The sequence below is a fragment of the Cicer arietinum genome, chromosome 1 (assembly GCF_000331145.2).
Source record: "Cicer arietinum cultivar CDC Frontier isolate Library 1 chromosome 1, Cicar.CDCFrontier_v2.0, whole genome shotgun sequence".
NCBI lineage: Eukaryota > Viridiplantae > Streptophyta > Magnoliopsida > Fabales > Fabaceae > Cicer > Cicer arietinum.
In genome coordinates this window covers 8,429,884-8,457,119 of record NC_021160.2, presented here as the reverse complement: position 1 = coordinate 8,457,119, position 27,236 = coordinate 8,429,884, and the positions used below count along the sequence as shown (strand labels likewise).

General features: G+C 29.7%; 4 protein-coding genes and 1 non-coding gene across 6 annotated transcripts; 1 reads left to right on the top strand and 4 right to left on the bottom strand.

Annotated features, from left to right (window-relative positions):
* Nucleotides 1-2,949: 2,949 nt before the first annotated feature.
* On the bottom strand, nucleotides 2,950-3,021 carry TRNAW-CCA (transfer RNA tryptophan (anticodon CCA)). Its single transcript has one exon. It is a non-coding gene; the product is annotated as a tRNA-Trp (tRNA).
* A 2,418-nt stretch (nucleotides 3,022-5,439) lies between these two features.
* LOC101494306 (uncharacterized) lies at nucleotides 5,440-10,299 on the bottom strand. Of its 2 annotated transcripts, XM_004486476.4 has the most exons (6): nucleotides 10,136-10,286; nucleotides 7,671-7,839; nucleotides 7,444-7,588; nucleotides 6,875-7,070; nucleotides 6,075-6,094; nucleotides 5,440-5,772 (listed from the first exon to the last, which is right to left on the bottom strand). In XM_004486476.4, the coding sequence occupies exons 2-6, from the start codon at nucleotides 7,765-7,767 to the stop codon at nucleotides 5,742-5,744; spliced, it is 489 nt and encodes a 162-aa protein (XP_004486533.1). In that variant the 5' UTR covers nucleotides 7,768-7,839; nucleotides 10,136-10,286; the 3' UTR covers nucleotides 5,440-5,741. The 2 variants fall into 2 exon arrangements, with proteins under 2 accessions (XP_004486533.1, XP_004486534.1); XM_004486477.4 differs by lacking the exon at nucleotides 7,671-7,839 and having other exon boundaries at nucleotides 10,136-10,299.
* Nucleotides 10,300-11,878: 1,579 nt separating this feature from the next.
* LOC101513085 (ferritin-like catalase Nec2) lies at nucleotides 11,879-13,849 on the bottom strand. The gene is made up of 5 exons (XM_073369483.1): nucleotides 13,590-13,849; nucleotides 13,476-13,480; nucleotides 13,087-13,326; nucleotides 12,854-12,875; nucleotides 11,879-12,290 (listed from the first exon to the last, which is right to left on the bottom strand). Exons 1-5 carry the CDS (start codon nucleotides 13,836-13,838, stop codon nucleotides 11,910-11,912), a joined length of 897 nt encoding a protein of 298 aa, XP_073225584.1. The 5' UTR covers nucleotides 13,839-13,849; the 3' UTR covers nucleotides 11,879-11,909.
* Nucleotides 13,850-20,595: 6,746 nt separating this feature from the next.
* LOC105851847 (uncharacterized) lies at nucleotides 20,596-21,027 on the top strand. Its single transcript, XM_012714257.1, has one exon. The coding sequence runs from the start codon at nucleotides 20,596-20,598 to the stop codon at nucleotides 21,025-21,027; it is 432 nt and encodes a 143-aa protein (XP_012569711.1).
* A 3,086-nt stretch (nucleotides 21,028-24,113) lies between these two features.
* On the bottom strand, nucleotides 24,114-26,609 carry LOC101512108 (ferritin-like catalase Nec2). The gene is made up of 3 exons (XM_027336337.1): nucleotides 26,311-26,609; nucleotides 25,647-25,845; nucleotides 24,114-24,494 (listed from the first exon to the last, which is right to left on the bottom strand). Exons 1-3 carry the CDS (start codon nucleotides 26,607-26,609, stop codon nucleotides 24,114-24,116), a joined length of 879 nt encoding a protein of 292 aa, XP_027192138.1.
* Between the last annotated feature and the right edge of the window lie 627 nt (nucleotides 26,610-27,236).

The following is a 27,236-nucleotide window of genomic DNA, read 5'->3' as shown; positions in this document are numbered from 1 at the left end:
CTTTGAAAGCAAATTATATTTTAACTTTAAAAATCATTTCAAATTTTAATAAGATTAATAATAATATTTTTTTAAGTATAAGTTAATGATTTTATTTTTGTTTTTATATATATAAAAAATAATACGATAGTTTGACGAATTGAATTTTAAAAAATATTCATATTTTTATTTTAATAAATTGATATTGAGCGACTTATTGTGTAAGTGATAAAAACCAAAATGATATTAAATTGCAATGGAAATGTATTTGTTACCAATTATAAAAAGGAAAATAATTGGATTTCTAAATATCACTATCAGTGTACTAATTTTTTTTTTTCGTAGAAATTCTGTGTGTGTTCATGCTGTGGTCTTCCAATGTTAAAAATTATCTTAAGTTTGTTGTTTGTTTTTTTTCTTTAACCATGGGCTACTAATTTTAATGTGTTTGATTTTACAAATATGTTTTGTCATCGTTCGATTTTCCTTTTCATACAAACCTTTCATGTGGGTGAAATTTTCTAAATCTAATTTTTCTAATAAAAAAGGTATCTTTTGCGTTGGGCTGAGAAAATATACTAAATTTTACATCAACTCAACATATAGTATATTCAGATACAAAATTATTTCTCTTGAAGACCAAAAATACATCACATATAAAAAAAAAATCACTTCAATCCAAATATATATGTATATATTATAACCAAATTATTTTTACAAAATAATAATAATAATTATAAAAACCACCCTACCTTACTTCAACACATTGTTTAAGGTTTATATTTGACCCCGTGTCACGGGTGTCTTTATTCACCTGACTTATTGCAACACCACACCTACTTTACTGTACACTACTTCCATGTAATAAGATGCCAAATTTGAGAACTTTCTAGACACTGCTTTCTTCATTAATTAAGTTTAAATAGGTTTAATTTTTGGAGGAGTATATTATGATATTTTTTGTCTAACGATAAAAAGATAAAATTTGTATTAGGAGGTTTTAGGTTTAAATCCTATTAGTGTCTTTAGAAAAAAATAAATATAATTTTTTTTAAATGTTATTTAAGTTCAAAAATCTTTTTTATTTGTACATTTTCGCAACCTAAATTGGTTTTTATAACAAAAATAATTGATTTTAAATTTAATTCAAAATATTTTGATTTTAAATTTAATTTTTATACATAAGTTTATCGTTAAAATTACATTTATATGATAGATTCAAACCTAAACACTTTAACTTCAATTCCTAAAAATAACTTTTTTCCTCCACAAAATTAAAACCCTTTCTTCTCTGAAAATAAAGAAGGTGGTTATAAAAAAAAAAGGAAGTGAAGGGCTAACATAATTATGATATCTTGATTATTCTGTGATTCTTTTGAACTTTAAAAATGAGTGTGTTTATAATCTATAAAGATTAGAATACCTTTTTTACTTCCATCAATAAAATTTTATAAAAATAAAGTGGAGGGAAAGAGATAGACTCACATGACCACAGTTTTGCTACTGAGATTTCGTTTATTAAAGACAAAACCCCCTTGATTACATGCAATACATAATATTTTATTTCTCAAGGATCAATGTAGAATCATCAAGAGCCTCACTAAAAACAGATGCTAACTAACAAGCATGATTGCCATTGTCACGTACTCTCTGTTTATTTTATTCTTCTTTTTTTGAAAAAGCATTGTCACGTACTCTCTCTATTTAAAACACATTTCTTCAACCTTTTAAAAGTAGGGTATTGTTGTGATATATATCAAGAATTTTGAAATTACTTGATCACAAAAACTTCTATACGAAATTATTGGCAAACGACAAGCTGCAACAAATTTAGTAAATATTTTAAAAGTTCAAGTACAATCAAAGTTATTCATATGGATAAAATATTGTGGTCCAAAGCATTTGTAACATCTTCAAGAAAATATGCATTTATCCTTCAAGATTTTTTGTAGATGGTGTTTCGTAGATATATGTCTCCAACAAGTTTACATTTCTTTCAAAACCCTCTTTAACGGGTTTGTTAAACGTTTTTCAAGAATACTAAAAATTTGATGATATAATTTTTATTTCTTTATAATTAGCCTAATTGACATTCTAGCTTATATCTATAAAAAATATGGATAATTAAGTAACATTCTTCTTTCTTTGTAGTCAATGTATTTTCGACATTTCTTTTTTGTAATTTTCAAGCTAAAAGTGTAGTAGACATTTTTCAGCTTGAGATGAGATATTAAACAATAGCTAGTTAATTAGTTGATATAGTTAGTTATGTCAATTAGTTGTTACTCATTTGTTATAAAAATCTTGTATCTTTTGATGTAATTAAACAATTCTCTCATTATTGATGTAATTGAAAAGTTCTCTCATTATTCAATATACTTCTATTTCATTTTATGATTTCTATCTAGAATTGTAATAATTGGCCAATATAGAAAAATAAAGCAATAATAATAATTCACAAGTGGAAAAAAATTAAGGAGTGTTTATTTTCATGTCATATTCGTCAATTCATAGTGTTGGAATTACACCGATATTGAACTCGAAACTAGCATGTCTAAAACAATAATAATTAAAAAAAAATTAATCAAAAACAAATTAAAGTGTCAGTGTCGCACGCTAAAATACGTCATCGATCAGAAGTGTTGACGCTGCATATTAGTCATATGATGATATTTCTTGTTGACGGTGATACTCAGAACCAATCCTCTTAAATACCATAGGCCAACCAATAAAAATGTGTCTTTATGACTATTTGAATATCATTCTATTTGCATTTTTTGTTGTTGCAAAATTATCAATGATATTTTCATAATTAATGTTGTTTAAAAAATTAATTTCAGTAGGTTTAGAGAGGGAGGTAGTACCATTGCAGTTCCGTAATTGGGGATAGAGAGATTATGTAGAAATCTCAGTGCACAATACAAAAGCTACATTCTTTGGATGTTGGAAAAGAAACAAAAAACAGAGAATTGAACCCGACGTGAATCGAACACGCAACCTTCTGATCTGGAGTCAGACGCGCTACCATTGCGCCACGGATCCACTGATGAAATATATCTCTCCGTAATATTATAAATAGTTACTCTCATTATAGTTGCAACAAACTAAACACGTGAGGAAATGATAGTAAAATATACATGGTTTTCATAAAAACTACATTTATAATTTTTTACATTTTACTATCAAATAAAGCTTACACTATACTAATCTTGATATTGAATTTGATTGGCTAAATAACGAAGAAAAAAAAAAAAGAAAACATTAATATTAAATTTGTTATACTTAGTATTTACGTAAATCTTGCCAAAGTGGAAATGACTTCTTGTATGGAAAAGGCTCAAATACATTATATCATATTAGATAGAGAAGATAAAATTGTTTGGATGTAGTAAGCCTTAGTCGACTTTAAGAATTAAAAATCCGACGTAGATTACAATTTATGAATCCCTATTTATAAAACTAAAAACATAGAAAATATAATGTCTTTTACAGCTTAAATCAAAACCAAGCTTCACAACGAATGAATGTTTCCTTTGAATCTAGCATACCATGAATCAAACCTGCAAACTAAATGCTTCAAACAAAGCTTTTTGAGCTTTCACTTGAACCATCTTTGATCACAAACTTCAGACTTCTCTATATTTCATTTTTCGTCAACACAAATTTGCTTAACTCTCTTCTCGCACTCTACGCCTTCTTAACAGTCTATTTGGTTTTGCGATAAGAACGTCGACATCATATTCTAAGATTCACGGCTTCACAAATTCCACAAATTCACAGCAAATCTTGCCTTGCAACGTGAAATTGGCATAGGTTCCATGAAATCAAACATGGCAGTATTTTTTCAAACAATTTGGTAGACTTGGCCAAATTTTGCATGATGCCCCATTTTGAGCTTATTTTAATTGGAATTGCATTTTTCTTACCAACATATATGCTTTAACCAAACTATACTTGGTAAATTAAAAACTAACTCATGGTTACAATTGTCTAACTAAACTCCATATCTTACTCGACATTTTATTTGATTAAAGACCTACTTGGATCTAACACATATCAGTATCTAAAATCAACACGAGACCAATAAATATGATTATATTAAATTTTGTCTATTTTCTTAATCATAAAGAGTGTCATATCAATAATTCAAAACTCACAACAATAGTTGTAATCTCCACTTTCAAGATAACAAATATTCACAGCACATCTAAAAAATATATAATTCTATCACAACTTCTATAGACAAAAATTTAATGTAATGAAATATATCACAACTTCTATAGACACAAATTCTATCAAAAAAAGAACTATCTAGAGAAAAATTTAATGTAAATAAAAAATCAAAGAGAGCAACCACAACAGAGAAAGAAATAACAGAGCATGGTGAGCAAAGCGAAAGACTCGATACACCTGACGAGAGTCCACAACACGTCATCGACCAACCAAAAATTCCATTGCAAGAGAGTCTCTTGCAAGTTACGGCCGCTGCTCCAATACGAAAAGTCCAACGCCGGCCACCTGAATATTGACCACGGCAACGACAGATCTAACTCCGGCCACCGGAAGATTGACATGTCCAACAACCACCTGGTGCTCATGCTGTGCCGTTCGTTCTGATTTTTCTTTGCCTATTCTTCCCTTGGAATGGAATTTCTTTATCAATTATTCAAGTAGGTTATATTTATGGCTCTGATCTTATTATATATATTCCTCTATCCGTTCTCAAAAGTAATTAATTAAACACATTATGTTTAACCTAATTTAATTTTTTTTGACATAGTAAAAAAAATCGTATTTCACAAACTATTATTTTGAGAATAATTATATTAAATATATTCAGATTAATTTAATTTTAATTATATTTTAAACCACCAAGTGTTTTTTTTCTCTTATATTTGAGATATATTTAAATTTATTTTATCCTATTTACTTATTTATTATAATCTAAAATAATTAATAAAATAAGAGTATAATTTATAAAAAAAGTATTTAATTAACTTTAAAATTTAAAAACAAATAAATAGAACTTATGCTTTTTTAAAAAACCAACGACTAAAAGGAATGGACAAATCAATACTTTAATTTTTTTAACAAGGACAAATTAATACTAGTCTTTTGCTGATTAATGAAACTAGTGATTTATCAACGATAATAATAATAAGAGTAGTAGATGGAGCATCAGTGTACAACAAATAAAATGGAGCTTATATTTTGTTATATCGACTTCATTAGACGAAATACATTTTGTTTATATTTCATTGTGGAGGAAATTTTTTAAATAGCACTGCTTCCAAACTATAATGGCATATTTCCCTCCTTGAACATACATAGCAGCAGAATACCATAAGAATTATAACCACTGCCAAGCAAACAAGTTTCATTTAAATCAAGCTTAAACATGACAATGTCAACCAAAACTTTTTTCCTCGAACAAGAAAGCAGAATAATAATGAAATAAAATTAGCAAAATTGAAATCTATATCACAAATTAAACTTCAAGAAACATATCCTATAGGACAATTTGACAGCCACAACAGGCCCAAGACAAAATGCGTCCTTCCCACTTGTGGTTCTATTTTAAATAATACATGAACATATATAAGATAATGGAAGTCAAGTTAACACTTTAAAAACGGGAACATCACGGAAAGCTCTCTATTGAGTGAAAGGAGTAAGTTGTAACTGCATTCTGGCAAAGGATCAATAGCCCCAATGGTGAAGAAAAAGTTGTCTTCTCTAGAAGCATTTGCACATTCCGGCAGTCAAAATATATGAGCAATGTCATATGCAAATCTTTATTTTGTCAAAGAAGCACAGCATAATAACAAGAATTTCAATAGAAGATATATATATACAGGAATATCGTTTGTTTTAGATTGTGTTTAGAAGGATACCACTAATTTGGAGTAACTAATAAAACATGAATATATCATTTACCCAAATCCCCGCCAACCCAATTTTCTTCTCATATTTATGAAATAAGTTTCGATGCAATTTTTAAAAAACTAACTCCATTTGTAACATTTTATCATATTGAATTAAAATTAAATTTGCAGTAATACCCCACAAGGTATTATTGAGAAAGAGAAGGATACGTCCAGAACAGCACGAACGACTGCACAAGTTCAAAAAAAGGAAAGTTATAATCCTGAAGATATGCACATTCAAGAGTGAAATATATAGAGCAAGAGAGGATACACACATAGATAGATATTGTTATAATCTAAATATAATGTTGAACTGGTCAGATAGATCAGCAAGACAATTAATTACAAATACCTCTTATTTTAAAAACTATACAAGCTTTACACTTCAAATTTCAATGACATAAAGGCCCTATCAGATATATTAAATAAATTATGCACTTGAAAAACCTCTCTTCTCTATCTTTTCTCTCCCTAATTTGCAGAGAAAAGCTCTCCTTTTGGCCTCTTTCTCTGTACAATTAACGAGGATTTAACAAAGGGAGAGAGAGAATGGGACAAATATCTTTACCAAACAAAGATAACACTTTCTAAATAGTTTTTTTGGTACAAAAGAGGAGGGGGAATAGGATCAAAATAGTAAAGATAGAAAATATCTCATGGACATGTCCTGTCAGTTTGAATCTCTGCAGAAACAATTCCTGTTGTTCAGCTAATAGTTTGTTTTCATGGGCTTCCGGTAGTTAGTAAGCAAAGAGTTTGGCATTCCCTAAAATTTTGATGAGGCTTTTGTTGCTTTCCCCGACTTTCTAGATTTTATTTTCTTTAAGGATGATATCTAGGTCTATATTTGTGTATGTATGTCTACCTATCTTATCCAAATTAATTTCTTCTAATTTTACGATAAGTAACAAAGTTTCTCATACACAAATCATGACAAAAGAAAGATGACGTGAACATAAACAACCTACCATTAGACCACCGAGAAAGCCATCAACTAGCACACGATTCCAGGAATCAAAGTATGTGTGGATTGAAAATTTTGCTTTGGCCACGAGCCCAAGGGAAGTAAATGCCATGAGAAGTAAGTAAAATACAAATCCTTTCAGGCCAGTAAATCCTAAAATACCAGCAACAACTCCGCCAATTATAGATAAAAATGTTCGACTGCAAAAGAGACAGAAAATTCAATTGTAAACTTCAGACAACATTGAACAGCGGTTTCTTTTCATCCTCCCAACCCACTCACACACATCCCCATTTCCCCTTTCTGTATGAGTGTTATATATTCGCACATCAAGCCGTTGTGTGACTGTTTCATAAACATAGAATCATGCAATTCCATAATCTTGTAAAGAACAACAAAAAATTCCTTCTATTTCTGCTCTACGGTCCACCCCACATATAAGAATTAAGAATGTGCGGTCAAACCAAACTTAAGGGACGCTAGAGCAGGAGGTCCTGGATTAAACCAGAGAAACTAACATAACTCTACTAATTTACTAACATTTATAAAATAAATTGTGCGGTCAAACCAAACCTGTAATAGATAATTTTCATGTTGCTTTGCATATTCTCAGCATTAAAAGCCAGCAACTCATTCACTCCATTGCTTGATTTCTTCTCTGATGAACCTGACCCAGAATGTACGGCCATAATATCTTGTCTAATTTGATGATATGTTCCTGTAAACAGAAAGATAACTGAATGATTTATGCGGAAAGAAAATAAATAAATCACAATGTTGAATTCTCAATTAAATACTACCGGAATATGTTGTCAATCCCGGCGGGATCCTGCACAATCCCGCTATCCCGGTGCGGTGGAGGGGCTGGCCGCAACGCCACCGACCGGGAAAACGCATTTGCTGGTAGTGGTGCTCCCGGACGCGAATCCCGCTATCCCAACCCGACGTGCTATTGAACCCACTCTAGGACTTTTTCAAAAACATAAGTTTTATTTATTTTGTATTCTTCATTAAGGGTATCTAGGTCATTCTGCACCCACTTAAGCCTTAATTTTTTATTATCACAAACCCACAAAGGAGTTGGTTCAGCATCGTGAAAAAGAAACCGTTTTCATTTGTCTTCAGTTTCGTTCTTGCTATGTCGCCATTGTTCTTTCTCTATCGTTTTCGTTCTTTTCTTTCTCCGTTCAACATCATTTTGTTCCGTTCTTGCTCTGTTAAACATTGTTATGTTCTTGCTCTATTATTTTCGTTCTTTTTTTGACTTTGTGTTGTCTGCTCTGTTCTCTACTTTGTTGATTATAATTACTATTAGAATTTGATTTTGATGTTGGATTTTGGTTATTAAGTATGATTACCCCATTAATTTGGTTATTTTTCTATTTTTTTAAATATTTTTGTATACTGTTTGTATTTTATGTTTAGTTATATATTGTTTTTTGGCATTCGCAATAGCGGTCATCCCGCTGTCCTATTTTTAGGGTTCGGCGCTCCGCCCCGCTACCTGAGACTGACAACATAAGCGGAAAGACTGGCACTAACGTGCCCATCACTCTGCTTTTCTATTGCGCTTTGTAGTATACATATTTTGTTCTACAATATTCGTTTTCATTTACTACTGTGTTAAGGAGAAGTTGGTACAGAATAAAGTTTGACCAAAACTGATAATTACTTTTGGAGTTCCCTTTATATTATAGTATACATGAAGACACATTGCACAATGGTTTACAAACAAATAATTCTAAAGGACATGGTCAAACCACAAGTCATGAATTCAGAAAGTCAGTAATAATAAGTACCATATTTGACACACACATGCATAAACAATGACTAGGAAAAGTAGATTAACCTACTGTGTGGGATAATGATGCTAGATATACTGCTGCTATTGAGCTACTCCTATTGTCTGCAAAATGCTCTTACTATTGATGGGCTAGTTCCCATGAGAAAGGTTATTTTCATGTTAGTATCCACGTCATGTCCCTAAAAGTTACAAACATTTCAAGAAGACAGACACTCCATCTTGGGGACTAGGGACTAATGCTAATATACTTTGTGTGAGTTGAGTTGGGAACTTTATTTGTAATTACAGATACCCATGGTGTAACTTAATCAATATTTGTCACTCAAAGTTTTAAATCTAGATGACCTCAGACATGTAGTATACTCTTCTGATCTTTCTGGTTTAGTAGATATATGGTTTTCTTAGGGAAGATGCGAACTAGTTTTAGCCCAGTGTATTCTTGAGAAAGTATTCACAATCGATAGAGTAAATAATTCCAGCAGCATTTTCTTGCATATTCTACAGTAGATATAACTAATACAAGTCTCTTTATTTGGTCAAAATACACTACATCACAACACTACTAGTACTAATACTATATATTAACATAATTACAAATCCATTTCTGACTTACTAGATATGATGTTGCTTTCAACAGATATTGAAAGCAAGTTAGACATGCTATTCAAGAAAAATGAATATACTCTAGCAATTAATCCTGGTCAGAATTTACAAGCAGATGTTGTAGCTACTTCTGAAGTAATAAAGAAAATATGGGGATCATCCACATAGCTAGCAAGACTATGTTGAGTCAATGGCCCAGTACATACATACTATCGGTCACCTCAAGCCTTCTTCATTCTGTTACTTTGTTCAAATAAAATGGGGTGAAGTGATAAACGAGTCATACCTAAAGTTCAAATTCTAAACACGATCTGACACCATGTAAAGAATCATAGGGTATTAGGGTCGATGTCATAATTAAATGCAAGTAAGTGAGCATAAATATAACACTATTTCCTAACAAACTAACCACTTAGGGTATGTTTGGAATGAGGGTTTTGAATGCTAAGTCTATATTTTGGAATATAGTTGAGATTTAAAAAAATCGAAAGAATAACATGATAGCTTATCATATTATAAAACATTTCAATCACACTTAATTTAATAAAAAAAAAATTATATCTTCCTAAATTAAGAAAAGTAAAATAACCCGTCCCCTCCAAAATCCTCCATCCAAACATACCCTTAGGCAAAAACTAACTAACTCAGTTCAAATCTCAATTGATCAAACAAAAAAAAACAAAATCTGGTTATTCACATCATAACAGGGAGGTAAACCTTGAGTTATACAAATCATCAAACACTTGATGCTCAATTTGTTAAACACACGAAATCAAGTAACCAATGTAACTACAACTATCAAGCAAAATTTCTAAATTAATTACGAGAATAAATGTCCCAATTAAATGGACTGAATACCTAATAATCGAACCGAATCTCCAAAAACGGTGGCTCACGATGTAAGGGACGACGGTACTGTTGTTGCTGCGAGAAAAAAGAGTGAGGCGAGATGCGAGACGGGCAATCTGAAAATATTTGGGGATTAATTAAATTTTATTTTCTAATAATTGTTTTTTTTTTTTTTCTTCCAAAGATATTAGTTTTTGGTTTTTCAGTCTTATCCTAACCTTTTTCAATTCGTGGGCCGTCGAATTGGTTGGTTGTATGGGCCATAAAAATCACTATATTAGTAACAAAAAGAAAAAAGCTTTTCACACCCCTTAGAAACAATCCAGGAACTACTACTACTACTAATTTTAAATAATTATACGTACATCTTACTAAATAAATAAATAAATAAATTATGTCTTTTAAAATTATATTTCTGAAGATAACGTAGATTTTAAAAATGTAGATTTACACTCTAGTCTTCATATAATAGGAGAATTACATTTACACCTTTTTTCTTCTCTAAATATACCTTTTTTTATGTCTATTTAATGAATTTTTCTCAAAAATACCCTATCTTTGTTTATCTTATTTCGCAAAAACCCTCTTTATTAGTTTATAATTTAAAGTTTTATTTTCACTCTCAAATTTTAATTAAATATCTATAATATATTTTACCTCTAGCATTGATTCTAACTCACTAAGATTCGTAGTTTTTGCCTCTTAAATTTTTGTTTTCTTTATTTTAAATCAAATATTTGTTTTGGCCCTTTATTTTTTCTTTTTTAATTATTTTTTGTCATTTATTTTTTATAAATGATAAAGGTTAGCCCCTGTGTAAAAGATTCTATAATATAATAATTAAATTTTAATTTATTTTTATCATTTATTTTTTAATTTATTTTATTTTTTTATAATTTAAAAGTAACTACTTTGATAAAAGTCAAAGTTGAACTGGAGTTTTAAGGAAGTAAAATTTTATTTGAATACAAACAAAATAGTCTCCGCGATCCATTAATTTAAATTTAGATAATAATTCACTTATTTGTCTTTTTTATTTTCTAAATGAATTATTTATGTCTTAAAATATCAATAATATTATCTATTTTTTTTACAAAAAAAAAATCATCATCATTTTTAAATAAAATCTAAAAAATTAATTACTATCTTCAATAAAATTCATATTTTTATCAAATTTGTAACTTAAATTTTCAAATAAACTCATATTTACATCTCCATCAACAACAATATTAAATTCATTAAATAAATAACTCACATTTGATGTTAGTGAATGATGGAAAGAATAAGAAGATATTCTCTTGGTGATTTGAGGATCAAAACTTTAAATGTGAGTTATTTATGTGATGAACTTGATGTTGGATGGAAAGATATGAGTTTATTTTAATATTTGAATTATGAATTTGATAAATATATGAATTTTATTGAAATTGATAATGAATTGTATGAGTTTTGTTTGAAGATGATGATGAATTTTTTAGATTTATGTAAAAAATGACGACATTGTTGACATTTTAATACAAAAATGATTTAATTGTTAATTAAAATTAAAAATAATCAAATAAAAAAAATAACAACTAGAACTACATTGTTATTTATAATTAAATTAAAGAACACATAAGATATTTTACTTTAATAATATGTAAACAAATTACATGAGAGAGCTTATTAACTTTATATTTATAAATATAAATATGCTTATTGTATTTTTACTCTCTAGAACTAGAATCTTAGTTTACAAGTAGCTAGTAACAATAGTTAGAGAATCAATTCTCAATAGTCTTAATTAACTTTTTAAGTAAGATGTTGCTATATGACCTTTTCCTCCATGAGGATAGAAGCCACCAGGGACAGATTCATTGCCACTTCCATACACAATCCTCAATATTTCTTGTGGTGTTCTTGGATATGACAACGAGTATTTATCTCCTGCAAGGATATTTCCTGAGACGCTACCCTCAGAACCTTGTTTTTTAGAGACCACAAGACCCTCATCTTTCAAACCACCATGTCCTAATTTATTCCTAAGTGTTGAAATGCGATTGGTGAACTCTGCGACACTCACGTCATAAGGTTTTACTAGTAATTTTTGATTGTCCGCTTGGTATAGCAATGTTCTTATAACTGCATCTTGGCCCGATTCTACTCCCAAAAGGCCTCCAACAAGCTGTTCCAATACATGCAACATTAATATGATTAGCAAACTAAATAACTTTCTAGGCCCAAAGTAAAATATTAGAAGAGACATTTTTAAAATGAATAATAATAATATTTAATTATAAATATGTATTTTTATTTTTATAATTTGAATATTTTTAAAAGTATTATTATTATTATTATTATTATTATTATTAATTTTAATTGTGTATACATTATACAACTAATGACATTCGACAAATATTTAGGGGCCAAAATAGTGAAATATCAAAGTTACATACGATTAACATAATGCATATCTATAAAAAAATATTTGTTTGAAGTAAGTAATTATTTGTTCAATTCTAACTCATTATTAGAATCTATTTATTTTTAAAAAATATCAAAAATAAAATTATAATATCGAATACATGAGTCGATTTTGCGAAGGCAAAAATTAAGTTGCGAATAAATAATCACTTCGTAAAATTTTGGTAATTTATATGGAATAGATATAGTCCAAATTTATATGAGGACCTAAATTTAAATTTTAAATAATCTAAAAAAAAAAATAGTGTTAAAGCTCTAAATCACTTGCTTTGAGGTATAATAAACTCTGCATAGTAATAAAATCAATGTAATAAACATGAAAAAAATAAATATAAATGAATATAAACAAAATCATAATTTCATAGATAAAATACATCAATAAGATCATAAGATCACAAGTACATGTCTACTTTTTGATAAATACTTTTTCTTTTAGTTTGAAAAGTTTTCAAAGATTGAGCTTGAGATTATATACCCTCCTTGAAGTAGCATTTTGCAAGAGTGGATTGGCACCAACATAGCCAGTAAGACCAACATAAGGAATTACATAAGATGCAAGAAGAAAATTGATATCATTGGCATAAGGATCAAAGGGAGGCACCAAAGGTCGACCAAAGGCACTATCCATCACCTTGGCAAATGATGATTTGCTTAGATCTAACAAAGGCCTAGGGAATCCTTTCACTGCGCTCTTAATAGCCCTACAAAAAGGATCCACAAATAGCTTTATTTTTGAACTTTACACCTATATAATAATGATTCAAAGGCCGTGTATCTAAAATAATATTGAATTAGATATCTAAAAAAACATAAATTTTAAATTTTTCTGAACAAAAATGTTAGAGATGAAGTTGTTTTTAATATAGACTTAAAAAAAATCTAAAACTGCACCTTAACCATTTTTAATAAGAAAGTGGTTTTTATCAAAATAATAATAATAATAATAATAATAATAATAATAATAATAATAATAATAATAATAATAGATGATATCCTTTACAATGGGACTCAATTCGGCCAATTTTCCACCAATAGGAGAAGGTCCACCCTCTGCTAACTTTGGAGCAACTACATCCAGCCCATGACCTGATGACCCATATAAAAAGAATTCAGCCTCTAAATATTCTAAATTAAGAGCAAATTCAATATGATCAGAATCTAATGGTTTTTGTTGGGAGATGGGTTTAGAAGAACAAGACTTTGGGGTCAAGATGAGAGAGCCAATTAACAAAAGAACAATGGAGGCCATATTTAAGGTCATTTTATGGGTGATATGATGAATATGTTACTATTTTTTTAAATATGGTCACAACCTATGCATAATGCACTTATATAATTTTTTGTTTTGTTTCATGCAATTAAAAAGTTTGTGCCACATGGTAAAATAATGATACATAACCAATTGATTGTTTACTTTATTCTATTTATTTTATTTCTTTATTTCAAATTTTAAATCTTATTAATTTTCCTTTTGCATCATCTTTGTATCATTTGTTTTTTTTTTCCCTAAAAAAATCAAGCATGAACTCTTATGTTATTTTACTATTTTCACTATAATATTTTGTTATATTTTTTAATTAATGTAAAATTCCTGTTTCAATTATTTTTACTATATGAAAAAATAAACTTTTAAAAATATATCTATTTCTTTTATAACATCAAGAAAATTTAGTAAACCAAATATATATATATATTGAAAAAGAATATATAATTGAATTTTTATTCTATTACTCTTATTTAATTTATTGACTCTTATTCAAAATCAAATACATAATAGTCTAACATATCTTTTTAACTATCATATATATTAATCACACACATCTGCTATCTGCACCCCTTTTCCTATCAACTTCACTCCCACTAATTCTTTTCCATTTGAATCAATCCCAATCTCTATCACATACAAAATCGGCCACTGAATCCATTTTATTGATCGTGGTTCCATTTCATCAGAAACAGATGCATTGCTTTCCTTGGAAGAACTGTTTTTGGCCAATTCCGATCAACACATTTGTCGTTTAAAAAAAATGGCATCATTTTTGAATTCCTCTCGTCGAAACCTTCAAGAAGTAGTACTCATTTGTATATTTCGGTGAATTTGACGTCAAACCCTTCTAGTGCTCCGACGAGTCGGTGAGATTTTTTCTGCAGTTTTTTTTTTTTTGTCGTTTTGACTCCATTTTTGCTCCAAAAATTATTATTAATTATTTACAATTGATTATTATGTTCCACATAATTTATCAGTCACGTCTCGACAATTTTGTGAACTTGCTGTTTATTCGGATTCGCTCGCCGTACGTTGTCGATCTGTAATTGTTGTTGAAAACTTCCATTGATTTATATTTTTGAGAAAACGTCTAAATAAGGTACGGAATGAGAACGCTTGAATTCATAAGTATGCATTTGGAAAAGAATCTAACCTTGTTATATAATCAAGTATGTCAATTGGTATATTATTCTCTATTTGTATTATCTCTTTTAGAATTTAAGTTCTATAAATAAATCTAATCAATGTCTAAGTTGTCTTTATATTTTAAATAACGTTCATCGGTACAATAATCTTATCATAAATATATGCATCATTGTATGATTTTAATTGAGTACGCTCAACACAAATATCAATTAAAATAATAATTATGTAAACAAAATAGGATTTAAAAGCTTATTTTGGAGGTTTTTTTTTTTTGTGTGCCCATAGTTGCTAGAGGCCTAAGGAGTTTTTATAATATATTTGTATTGGGCTTCTGGACATTATAAAAACTAAAGTAAAATATATATATTTTGGTGAACCTAAATCAAAGGTTCTTAGGTTGGCCCTAAACCATAAAGAGTACTTTTCTACCAAAATTTTCAATTTTCATACAACTTTTACAATGTTGTGGAGGGTTGGAATGACATTTGATTATGAAATTTCATTTTTAATTGTGTAGAGAAGATGAAAATTAAGTAGAGAATAAAATCCATTTATGGAAATAGGATTTGACACCATGTGAAGAATCATTTAGTATGCGGGTCAATATCATACTCAATTGAAATAAGTGACCATAAATATCAAAATAACATTTAGATTAAAAGATATAAATGAAAGATACAATAAAAATATTTATAGGAAAGCAAACCAACATTATTGTCTAATAAACTAACCACTTAGGGTATGTTTGGATTGTGTAACACCCTTTTTTTTAATTAATTAATTTAAAATCCTTAGTTTGGTTTATCCTTTTTTTATTAATTTAGTGTGACGATAGTAAGATAATTATTCTTTGGATGTTTAATTATTTGATAAAGTATTTTTATATTAAATAATTTATTATTGAGATTTTTATTATTGACTAATTAAAACTCGTAGAAATATTTGTCTTAGAGTGAACAATGACCAAGCCAATTTTGACTAAGTCAAAATTGAATCACCCACACTACTATTTTTATAACTATATTTTATAACATTTAGTTTATATTGTGTCCATTCAAATGTGTAACTAGCAAGAATAAATACATGAATGCCAATTAATTCTTAACGGTTGGTCATTGAATGACATTATTCCAATTTAATTCCTTATTCATGTGTGCAATTAAACTCAATGAAGAGAATTATTCATTCTCTCTAATCAGCTTTATGCCTCCTTTATTGGTCACATACACCTCTCCTTCTTAGGACACGATTAAACTCGCATTAGAGGAAAATAAGTCATAATCACTCACACGCCATTACCAACACTACATTTATCTCAAATATTTTCGAAGCCACTCAAACAACCATCCTTACATTCCCTCGCATCCTGATCGAAGCTATAAACTTTTATTTATCTTGGTGAGATTTTCGAGGGCTAAGTGGTACGTGGAAGGAAAGCGTACAAGGTAATGGCTTTTTCCCCATGCAGAGTTAGGCTAGATATTAAATTAGCGATTCGTAAGATATTGATATGATGTCTGGAGATCTTAAAAGAAAAATGTCGATTTTATTTTCGTCGTAAAGAAATTAACTATCATGCTTTGATTGTTTCTTTTGAGTAATATCTCTATTTTGATGAAATTAATTATAGAGTTATATTTTTATTATCATACCTTGATCAATATCTTTAATGTGAAAATGTTCAATGTCATACATGTTTTAGAGTACTTAATTATAAAGTTATAATTTTTATAATGATATAATTATTAACATGTTTATTATGATGCGTTTAATTTTAATTCTTGACTCTTGAGTATTTAAATTTTAAAACTTGACTTTTATGAACAATATATGTGTCTTGATGAAATTGATGAGAATTTTATATTTTATATTTTTAATTTTAACAATATGAGAAAATTGATTATTGAATGCATTAATGAATAGTTCATTTTTAGAATGCGGAAAATTTTATAGTAAAAGGAATAAAATTTATGTTGTTATTGTATTCTGGGTGATATTGCTTTTAATTTTTATCAATAACACGTAGTGATTTTTGAGATAGTTGTTCACATTTGATGTGTTGAAGTTATTGAGTTCTAACCATGAACATCCATGATAACGTAAATTTGATGTTTTATGTAATTTAAAAGAAATTAATCTGGAATAATTTGTCTTTGTGGTTGCCTAAGTGGCTGGTGATCTGAGGTTTGAATAGTTTTCTTTGTCGTTGCCCAAGTGGCTGGTTATTTGTGTTATGATTTTTCTTTGTGGTTGTCTAAGTGGCTAGTGATTTGTACATTTCGAACATCATTATCATTGTCATGACATACCATATGCATCTTTGTGGACGCCTTAGTGGCCGGTTTAATTTTCTCCATTGGTATGGATTACTTCTGTGTGGACGCCTTAGTGGTTGGCTATATCCGGATCATATATGTTTAGGACATGCATAATTTGCATACATTTTATTGTCATTGTTATTTTTATATAATTCTTTGTTCTAAGGTGAGTTACTACTTGTTATTTAGATACATTTTATAATTTTTGATACACCTTACGAATTATAAAAATTAACTTCTCTAAATCTTTTATTACAAAAAAATTTTATATTTATATTTTATGGTTGTTAACTTATTATTTGGTCTAATTTTACCGTGGGATGAACTGGCTCCCTTACACCAACATTTAGGTACTAACGATCTCGAAGAGTTGCATGAATGACGTCTGTTTGGCGCACGCGCGTGGGAAAAATAGGTACTTTAATAAAATAATAATAATGTTTGTAGTGATAAGACCGTTGTGATACAATTTTTAAGTTTATTTATTTTTTATCGTCGATTTTAAATAGAAATGCGGAGGCGGGGTCCTTCCGCTAGGAAAAACTTGAATTATTCTATTTTTAAGTGAACATTTTCTACAATTAGTAAATTGTCTTTACAAAAATAATAATATCCGATAAATTGCATTGCGTTATTTCTTAAAATGAAATCAAACTATTTACTAGAGAAATTTTATTAATCATATGATGAACTACTTTAAAAAAAATTTTAATGTCGTTTTTGAAAGAAAATAAATATTTTTAAGAAATGTCTTGGATCAAAATCCGAGGCGTTACAATGTGGTATCAGAGCACTAATTCTCGGACCTTGGTGGGATGGGACGCTTCGTGTATGTCACATGTTTTTTTCTTGTGATATGTTACTCATACTAATTGTATAATTTTCTAATTATTTAAATGTCTATTATGTGTCATTTATTATGTAACCTTATTGAAATTGAATTTTATTAATTACTTAAACTTTTATTAAGTTATTAATTGTGTAACCTTCTTGAATTTGAATTTTTAAGAATGACTTAAATTCCTATTAAGTGCCATTAAATATGTTAATTGCTTGGTTTTCTAATTATTAAATTTTACTTAACTTTCTATTATGTGTCATCAATTGTATAACCTCCATGATTTTTGTCATTAAATATATGTTTTAAATATTTGGTTTAATAGTGTTATTTAAATTTTTCAAATCTGAAATCTCTATAACTACTTGCATGCTTTTATAGGCATTGTCTTTTATATTCTATTTAAGTGGTTACATTTTATAATCTTTATGATTTTTACTTGTCCATCGTATGATTGTTTTGTTTTATTAATTTTAAACTCTCTACTTCTTTTTATACTAAGGGTTTGATTTTCTAACTATTTTATGTCATTAATGATTTAAATTTCAATTATGTGAATTTAATTATCTAATTTCTTTGAATAATTATGATGAAAAATATGTTTTAAATTCTTGATCCTATGATTAGAAATAATTTTAATCAAGCAATAAACATTTATGGTTGTATGATATTGTGAATTATGAGTTTATTACCACGATTTAAAATTATTTCAATCTAAATCACAAAGTAATTGTTGAGCTTTCATCATGTGATCTAAATGTATGTAATTAAAGACAATGTTCTAAACCCTATATTTTGTATAATTGTATGATCCCCAAAATAGAAGGGAAGGATAATACATAAAAAGTTGTATTGGAGGGATTCTGGCTAAGGTAAGACTTGGTTATTAAGTGGTCCATTGACCTACCTCTCTTTCCTGGGAACCCCTCCAAAGAACGACTTGCTGTATAACCCGAACCTACTATATAGTGTTCAATAAAAGACTTACGTACTACCCAAAAGTTAAAATTACGTTATAATATTTTACTAATTAGATAATTTTAGGAAGCGGTATGGCTCATCGCACCAACCGATCGGTTCCCCAAGGAAGAAACGACATGACTGAAGCAATCCAAGCCATGAATGCAATGGCCGCAACAATGGCCCAACAAGCTGCGATCCAGGCTCAACGAGATGCATAGAGGGATCAGAAGGATGAAGTAGCCAGTGCAGCAAGAGCATTGAATGAATTTCGTCGACAAGATCCGCCTAAATTCAAAGGGGAACATGACCCCGACAAGGTTGATCTTTGGCTGCAAGAAATCGAGAAGATCTTCGAGATCCTACATTGCCCTGACAATGCGAAAGTAGAGTATGCGACCTATTTGATGATTGGCGAAGTTGAATACTGGTGGCGAGGTGCGAAGAAAATGATGGAGACAAATCATGAAGAGCTAACATGGGAGGCTTTCAAGAATAAGTTCTAGAAAAGTACTTCCCAAAAAGTGCTAGGGTTGAGAAGGAGGCCTAATTTCTGAAGTTGTATCAAGGGAATCTCACGATAGCGGAATATGCGGCAAAGTTCGAGTCCCTAGGAAAGCACTTTCACTATTTCCTAAATCAGATAGATGAAGAATACATGTGCAAGAGGTTTTAAAGCGGGCTTAGGTATGAGATTAAGGAGTTAGTAGGGCCCTTGGAGATACGCCAATATCAAGTGCTAGTGGAGAAATGCAAGAAAATGGAGCAGATGAAACAGAGCCGCCTGAATAGGGGTGATGTAGGTGGACCCATCAGACCTCAGGTAGAGATTTAAATCCATCCATATCATGAGAGTCATAAGTTTGGCCTCTAAATGTTAATATTTGAAAACAGGGGCATAACTACCAAGAAAATAGGGGCAGGCAGCATCAACAACACAAGCCATATGCCCGACCACTGGGGAATGCTAGAGATCAACCTCGACCTCAAAACGGGGAAGTTCAAGGGCCAAAATTCCAAGTCAGAACCAGACGTACCTTGTTAAGTGTTTTTGCTGCAACAGAGAATGACACAAGATATCTGAGTGTCCAATCAGACCAAGGGTTTGTTACATTTGTCAGAAACCAGACTATTTTGCAAATGAATGCCCTGAACGGAAGGACGATAGAGCTGTCAACCACAACAATATCAACGACAATGTTGTACGCCCTACTGCCAAGGGACGTGTCTACCACATCAATGGAGAGGAAACTCCATCTTCCTCTGAACTTATCCAACGTGAGTGTTTAATTGCTGGAAAATCACTTAATGCAATTTATGATTCGGGGGCAACGTACTCATTCATTTCATTGGATTGGGTGGATTCACTCCAACTTATTGTTACTACTTTGCTGTTTGATTTGGTGGCTACCCTACGTTCTACCGAATCAGTGAAATGTAATACGACTTGCTTGCAATGTCCTTGAGTGTGTTCGATATGAGATTCAACGTTGATTTGATTTGTATTCTCCTCAAGCATGTGGGAGTGATCCTTGGAATGGATTGGTTGTCAAGCCATTATGTTCTATTGGATTGTGCTCGTAAGTCTGTGATATTCCCAAACCCAAGTGTTTCTCGATTCCTTGATACCAATAAATTGAAGTTATCTTTGAAAGGGGGAGTTCAAAAGTGTGTTTCCCTCAACTCAGTCAATACGAAGCTAGAGGTGGAGGTAGACGGGATACTTATGGTCGAAGATTTTCCAGAGGTATTTTCGCCGGATGTACCAAGATTACCCCCAGTTCATGATACTGAATTCTCAATTGATGTGACTCTGGGTACAAGACCTATATCTATTGCCCCATATAGAATGTCTCCATCGAAATTGTCAGAGTTGAAAAATCAGTTGGAGGACCTTTTATCTAAATAGTTCATACGACCGTGTGTCTCACCTTGGGGAGCACCGATGCTCCTAGTGAAGAAGAAGGATGGAAAGTCTAGACTTTGTGTCGATTACCGTCAACTTAACAAAGTCACCATCAAAAACAGGTATCCCTTGCCACACATTGATGACTTGATGGACCAACTCAAAGGAGCAATGATATTTTCAAAGATTGATTTGAAGTCGGGGTATCATCAGATTCGGGTGAAGGATGAACACATTCCTAAAACTGCTTTCAGAACTCGCTATGGACACTTTGAGTATTTGGTGATGCCTTTTGGTGTCACCAATGCACCATCTATTTTCATGGACTACATGAATCGTATATTTCACCCCTTCTTAGACAAATTTGTAGTGGTTCTCATTGATGACATATTGATTTATTCTAAGAGCCTGGAGGAACATGAAGTTCACCTACATCAAGTTTTGCAAGTCTTGAAGGACAAGAGATTGTATGCTAATTTGGGGAAATGTGAATTCTGGTTGGAGGAGGTGAAATACTTGGGACATGTCATTTCAAAGGAAGGTATCGTTGTCGACCCAACTAAAGTAGAGGCTGTGGTGACATGGAAACAACCACCCAGAAGAACCATATGAAGTTTATTGTGATGCTTCTTTCCAAGGGTTGGGTTGTGTACTTATGCAGAACAAACAGGTGGTAGCATATGCTTCAAGACAGTTGAAGGTGCATGAGAAACATTATCCCACGCATGACATGGAGTTGGCTGCAATAGTTTTTGCACTAAAAATTTGGAGGCACTATCTGTATGGGTGCAATTTTGATGTATACAGTGACCATAAAAGTTTGAAATACTTGTTCGACCAGAAGGAGCTTAATATCCGACAGCAGAGATGGATGGAGTTCATCAAGGATTATGAGTTCACGTTGCACTATCACCCAGGAAAAGCCAATGTAGTAGCTGATGTCTTGAGTAGGAAGCGAGCCCATTTGTCATCCATAACATTGAAAGGATTAAAATTGTTAGAGAATTTCCGCGACTTGGATCTTAATATGGATTCCTTGTCGGGAAAAGTACAATGTGGAATTATCGTTGTAGATAATAAACTAATGAATGAGATAAAAGCCCTTCAAGCGACCAATGAGGCTATTAAGGAGAGACAAAAATTGGTTGAGACCAGCAAGGCTCCCGAATTTGAAATGGGTCCAGATAACATTTTGTGGTGTAATAAACGTATTTGTGTGCCGGATAATGCAGAGTTGAGAAAAACCATTTTGGATGAGGCCCACAAGAGCAAACTGAGTATTCACCCTGGTACTACAAAGATCTATAAAGACTTGAAGCAAAGATTTTGGTGGCCATGAATGAAGAAACAAGTGGCAGAATATGTGGCGTCTTGTCTGACTTTCCAAAAGGATAAGGTTGAACACCAAAAACCTGTTGGATTGTTGCAGTCATTAGATATACCAGTGTGGAAATGGGATAACATATCTATGGACTTTGTGGTGGCATTACCTAAGACTCAGAAGAAATTTGACTCCATTTGGGTGATTATTGACAGGCTCACAAAATCCGCACATTTCATACCTGTAAGGACTACTTACAATGTATCTAAGCTTGCAGAGATTTACGTTGCGGAAATTGTTAGATTACACGGGATACCATCTAGCATTGTGTCTGATAGAGATCCAAAGTCCACTTCTCGTTTGTGGGGAGCATTGCATGAGGCATTGGGTACTAAATTGAGATTAAGTTCTGCCCACCACCCTCAAACCGATGGTCAAACTGAAAGGACTATTCAGACATTAGAGGATTTGCTAAAAGCTTGTACAGTAGATAACAGAGGAAGTTGGGATGATATATTGCCTCTTGTTGAATTTGCCTATATTAATAGCTATCATGCAAGCATCGGTATGGCCCCGTACGAGGCTTTGTATGAGCGCAAGTGTCAAACTCCCTTGTGTTGGTATCAGGATGGCGAAAACTTAATCGTAGGGCCAGAGCTGGTGCAACAGACTACATAGAAGGTGCGTCAGATCCAAGAGCGGATGAGAACAACACAGAGCAGGCAGAAGAGTTATGCTGATCGACATAGGATTTAATTTTAATTTTAATTTTAATAATAATTAAATCGGTATAAAAGATGCTATACATATAATAAATAAATTTTAATTTATTTTTTTAATTTATTTTTTTAATTTATTTTTTTAATTTTTTTTTTTTTATATTTTAAAAATAACTACTTCGATAAAAGTCAAAGTTGAACTGGAGTTTTAAGGAAGTAAAATTTTATTTGAATACAAACAAAATAGTCTCCGCGATCCATTAACTTAAATTTAGATAATAATTCACTCATTTGTCTTTTTTATTTTCTAAATGAATTATTTATGTCTTAAAATATCAATAATATTATCTATTTTTTTTACAAAAAAAAAATCATCATCATTTTTAAATAAAATCTAAAAAATTAATTATTATCTTCAATAAAATTCATATTTTTATCAAATTCATAACTTAAATTTTCAAATAAACTGATATTTACATCTCCATCAACAACAATATTAAATCCATTAAATAAATAACTCACATTTGATGTTGGTGAATGATAGAAAGAATAAGAAGATATTTTCTTGGTGATTTGAGGATCAAAACTTTAAATGTGAGTTATTTATGTGATGAACTTGATGTTGGATAGGAAGATATGAGTTTATTTTGATATTTGAATTATGAATTTGATAAATATATGAATTTTATTAAAATTGACAATGAATTGTATGAGTTTTGTTTGAAGATGATGATGAATTTTTTAGATTTATGTAAAAAATGATGACATTGTTGACATTTTAAGACAAAAATGATCAAATTGTTAATTAAAATTAAAAATAATCAAATAAAAAAATGATAACTAGAACTACATTGTTATTTATAATTAAATTAAAGAACACATAAGATATTTTGCTTTAATAATATGTAAACAAATTACATGAGAGAGCTTATTAACTTTATATTTATAAATATAAATATGCTTATTGTATTTTTACTCTCTAGAACTAGAATCGTAGTTTACAAGTAGCTAGTAACAATAGTTAGAGAATCAATTCTTAATAGTCTTAATTAATTTTTTAAGTAAGATGTTGCTATACGACCTTTTCCTCCATGAGGATAGAAGCCACCAGTGACAGATTCATTGCCACTTCCATACACAATCCTCAATATTTCTTGTGGTGTTCTTGGATATGACAACGAGTATTTATCTCCTGCAAGGATATTTCCTGAGACGCTACCCTCGGAACCTTGTTTTTTAGAGACCACAAGACCCTCATCTTTCAAACCACCATGTCCTAATTTATTCCTAAGTATTGAAATGCGATTGGTGAACTCTGCGACACTCACTCCATAAGGTTTTACTAGTAATTTTTGATTGTCCGCTTGGTATAGCAATGTTCTTATAACTGCATCTTGGCCCGATTCTACTCCCAAAAGGCCTCCAACAAGCTGTTACAATACATGCAACATTAATATGATTAGCAAACTCAATAACTTTCTAGGCTCAAAGTAAAATATTAGAAGAGACATTTTTAAAATGAATAATAATAATATTTAATTATAAATATGTATTTTTTTTTATAATTTGAATATTTTTAAAAGTATTATTATTATTATTATTATTATTATTATTATTATTATTATTATTATTATTCATTTTAATTGTGTATACATTATACAACTAATGTCGTTGGACAAATATTTAGGGGCCAAAATAGTGAAATATCAAAGTTACATATGATTAACATAATGCATATCTATAAAAAATATTTGTTTGAAGTAAGTAATTATTTGTTCAATTTGAATCCATTTATTTTTAAAAAATATCAAAAATAAAAATTATAATATCAAATACATGAATCGATTTTGTGAAGGCAAAAACTAAGTTGCGAATAAATAATCACTTCGTAAAATTTTAGTAATTTATACGGAATAGATATAGTCCAAATTTATATGAGTTTTTATAATTTGAATATTTTTAAAAGTATTATTATTATTATTATTATTATTATTATTATTATTATTATTATTATTATTCATTTTAATTGTGTATACATTATACAACTAATGTCGTTGGACAAATATTTAGGGGCCAAAATAGTGAAATATCAAAGTTACATATGATTAACATAATGCATATCTATAAAAAATATTTGTTTGAAGTAAGTAATTATTTGTTCAATTTGAATCCATTTATTTTTAAAAAATATCAAAAATAAAAATTATAATATCAAATACATGAATCGATTTTGTGAAGGCAAAAACTAAGTTGCGAATAAATAATCACTTCGTAAAATTTTAGTAATTTATACGGAATAGATATAGTCCAAATTTATATGAGGACCTAAATTTAAATTTTAAATAATCTAAAAAAAATAGTGTTAAAGCTCTAAATCACTTGCTTTGAAGTATAATAGACTCTGCATAATAATAAAATCAATATAATAAATATGAAAAAAATAAATATAAATGAATATAAACAAAATCATAATTTCGTAGATAAAATACATCAATAAGATCACAAGTACATGTCTACTTTTTGATAAATACTTTTTCTTTTAGTTTGAAAAGTTTTCAAAGATTGAGCTTGAGACTATATACCTTCCTTGAAGTAGCATTTTGCAAGAGTGGATTGGCACCAACATAGCCAGTAAGACCAACATAAGGAATTACATAAGATGCAAGAAGAAAATTGATATCATTGGCATAAGGATCAAAGGGAGGCACCAAAGGTCGACCAAAGGCACTATCCATCACCTTGGCAAATGATGATTTGCTTAGATCTAACGGAACCCTTTCACTGCGCTCTTAATAGCCCTACAAAAAGGATCCACAAATAGCTTTATTTTTGAACTTTACACCTATATAATAATGATTCAAAGGCCGTGTATCTAAAATAATATTGAATTAGATATTTAAAAAAACATAAATTTTAAATTTTTCTGAACAAAAATGTTAGAGATGAAGTTGTTTTTAATATAGACCTAAAAAAAATCTAAAACTGCACCTTAACCATTTTTAATAAGAAAGTGGTTTTTATCAAAATAATAATAAATAATAATAATAATAATAATAATAATAATAATAATAATAATAATAATAATAATAATAATAATAATGGATTTGAATTGATATTTTACTAAAAATAAGAAATATTTATAGAGATCAATTTTAAAATATAAGTATTATTTTACAATATAAATATTCACGGCATACATTGAAATAATAAAAGTTAATATTTAAAAATACTAGTGAGAAATTAAACCTCAAATGTCCAACTTCTTGCAAAGCAAATTGATAGATGATATCCTTTACAATGGGACTCAATTCGGCCAATTTTCCACCAATAGGAGAAGGTCCACCCTCTGCTAACTTTGGAGCAACTACATCCAGCCCATGACCTGATGACCCATATAAAAAGAATTCAGCCTCTAAATATTCTAAATTAAGAGCAAATTCAATATGATCAGAATCTAATGGTTTTTGTTGGGAGATGGGTTTAGAAGAACAAGACTTTGGGGTCAAGATGAGAGAGCCAATTAACAAAAGAACAATGGAGGCCATATTTAAGGTCATTTTATGGGTGATATGATGAATATGTTACTATTTTTTTAAATATGGTCACAACCTATGCATAATGCACTTATATAATTTTTTGTTTTGTTTCATGCAATTAAAAAGTTTGTGCCACATGGTAAAATAATGATACATAACCAATTGATTGTTTACTTTATTCTATTTATTTTATTTCTTTATTTCAAATTTTAAATCTTATTAATTTTCCTTTTGCATCATCTTTGTATCATTTGTTTTTTTTTTCCCTAAAAAAATCAAGCATGAACTCTTATGTTATTTTACTATTTTCACTATAATATTTTGTTATATTTTTTAATTAATGTAAAATTCCTGTTTCAATTATTTTTACTATATGAAAAAATAAACTTTTAAAAATATATCTATTTCTTTTATAACATCAAGAAAATTTAGTAAACCAAATATATATATATATTGAAAAAGAATATATAATTGAATTTTTATTCTATTACTCTTATTTAATTTATTGACTCTTATTCAAAATCAAATACATAATAGTCTAACATATCTTTTTAACTATCATATATACTATATATTAACTACACGCTTTTTTTTATCTATCAGAGTATTTATTAACCAATTGACTATTTACTTTAT

Coding starts and splice junctions, on each gene's coding strand:
- LOC101494306 (XM_004486476.4), bottom strand. CDS start 7,767: ATGCGTTTTCCCGGTCGGTGGCGTTGCGGCCAGCCCCTCCACCGCACC. Junction 7,589..7,670: donor GGGATTGACAACATATTCCG/GTAGTATTTAAT, acceptor TTCTGTTTACAG/GAACATATCATCAAATTAGA. Junction 5,773..6,074: donor TCGTTCGTGCTGTTCTGGAC/GTATCCTTCTCT, acceptor GACAAAATAAAG/ATTTGCATATGACATTGCTC.
- LOC101513085 (XM_073369483.1), bottom strand. CDS start 13,838: ATGGCCTCCATTGTTCTTTTGTTAATTGGCTCTCTCATCTTGACCCCA. Junction 12,876..13,086: donor GTTGGTGCCAATCCACTCTT/GCAAAATGCTAC, acceptor ATTACTATGCAG/AGTTTATTATACCTCAAAGC. Junction 12,291..12,853: donor TTTATTATACCTCAAAGCAA/GTGATTTAGAGC, acceptor GTATTGGAACAG/CTTGTTGGAGGCCTTTTGGG.
- LOC105851847 (XM_012714257.1), top strand. CDS start 20,596: ATGAGATTCAACGTTGATTTGATTTGTATTCTCCTCAAGCATGTGGGA.
- LOC101512108 (XM_027336337.1), bottom strand. CDS start 26,609: ATGGCCTCCATTGTTCTTTTGTTAATTGGCTCTCTCATCTTGACCCCA. Junction 25,846..26,310: donor CAAGAAGTTGGACATTTGAG/GTTTAATTTCTC, acceptor TTAAGAGCGCAG/TGAAAGGGTTCCGTTAGATC. Junction 24,495..25,646: donor AAAATGCTACTTCAAGGAAG/GTATATAGTCTC, acceptor GTATTGTAACAG/CTTGTTGGAGGCCTTTTGGG.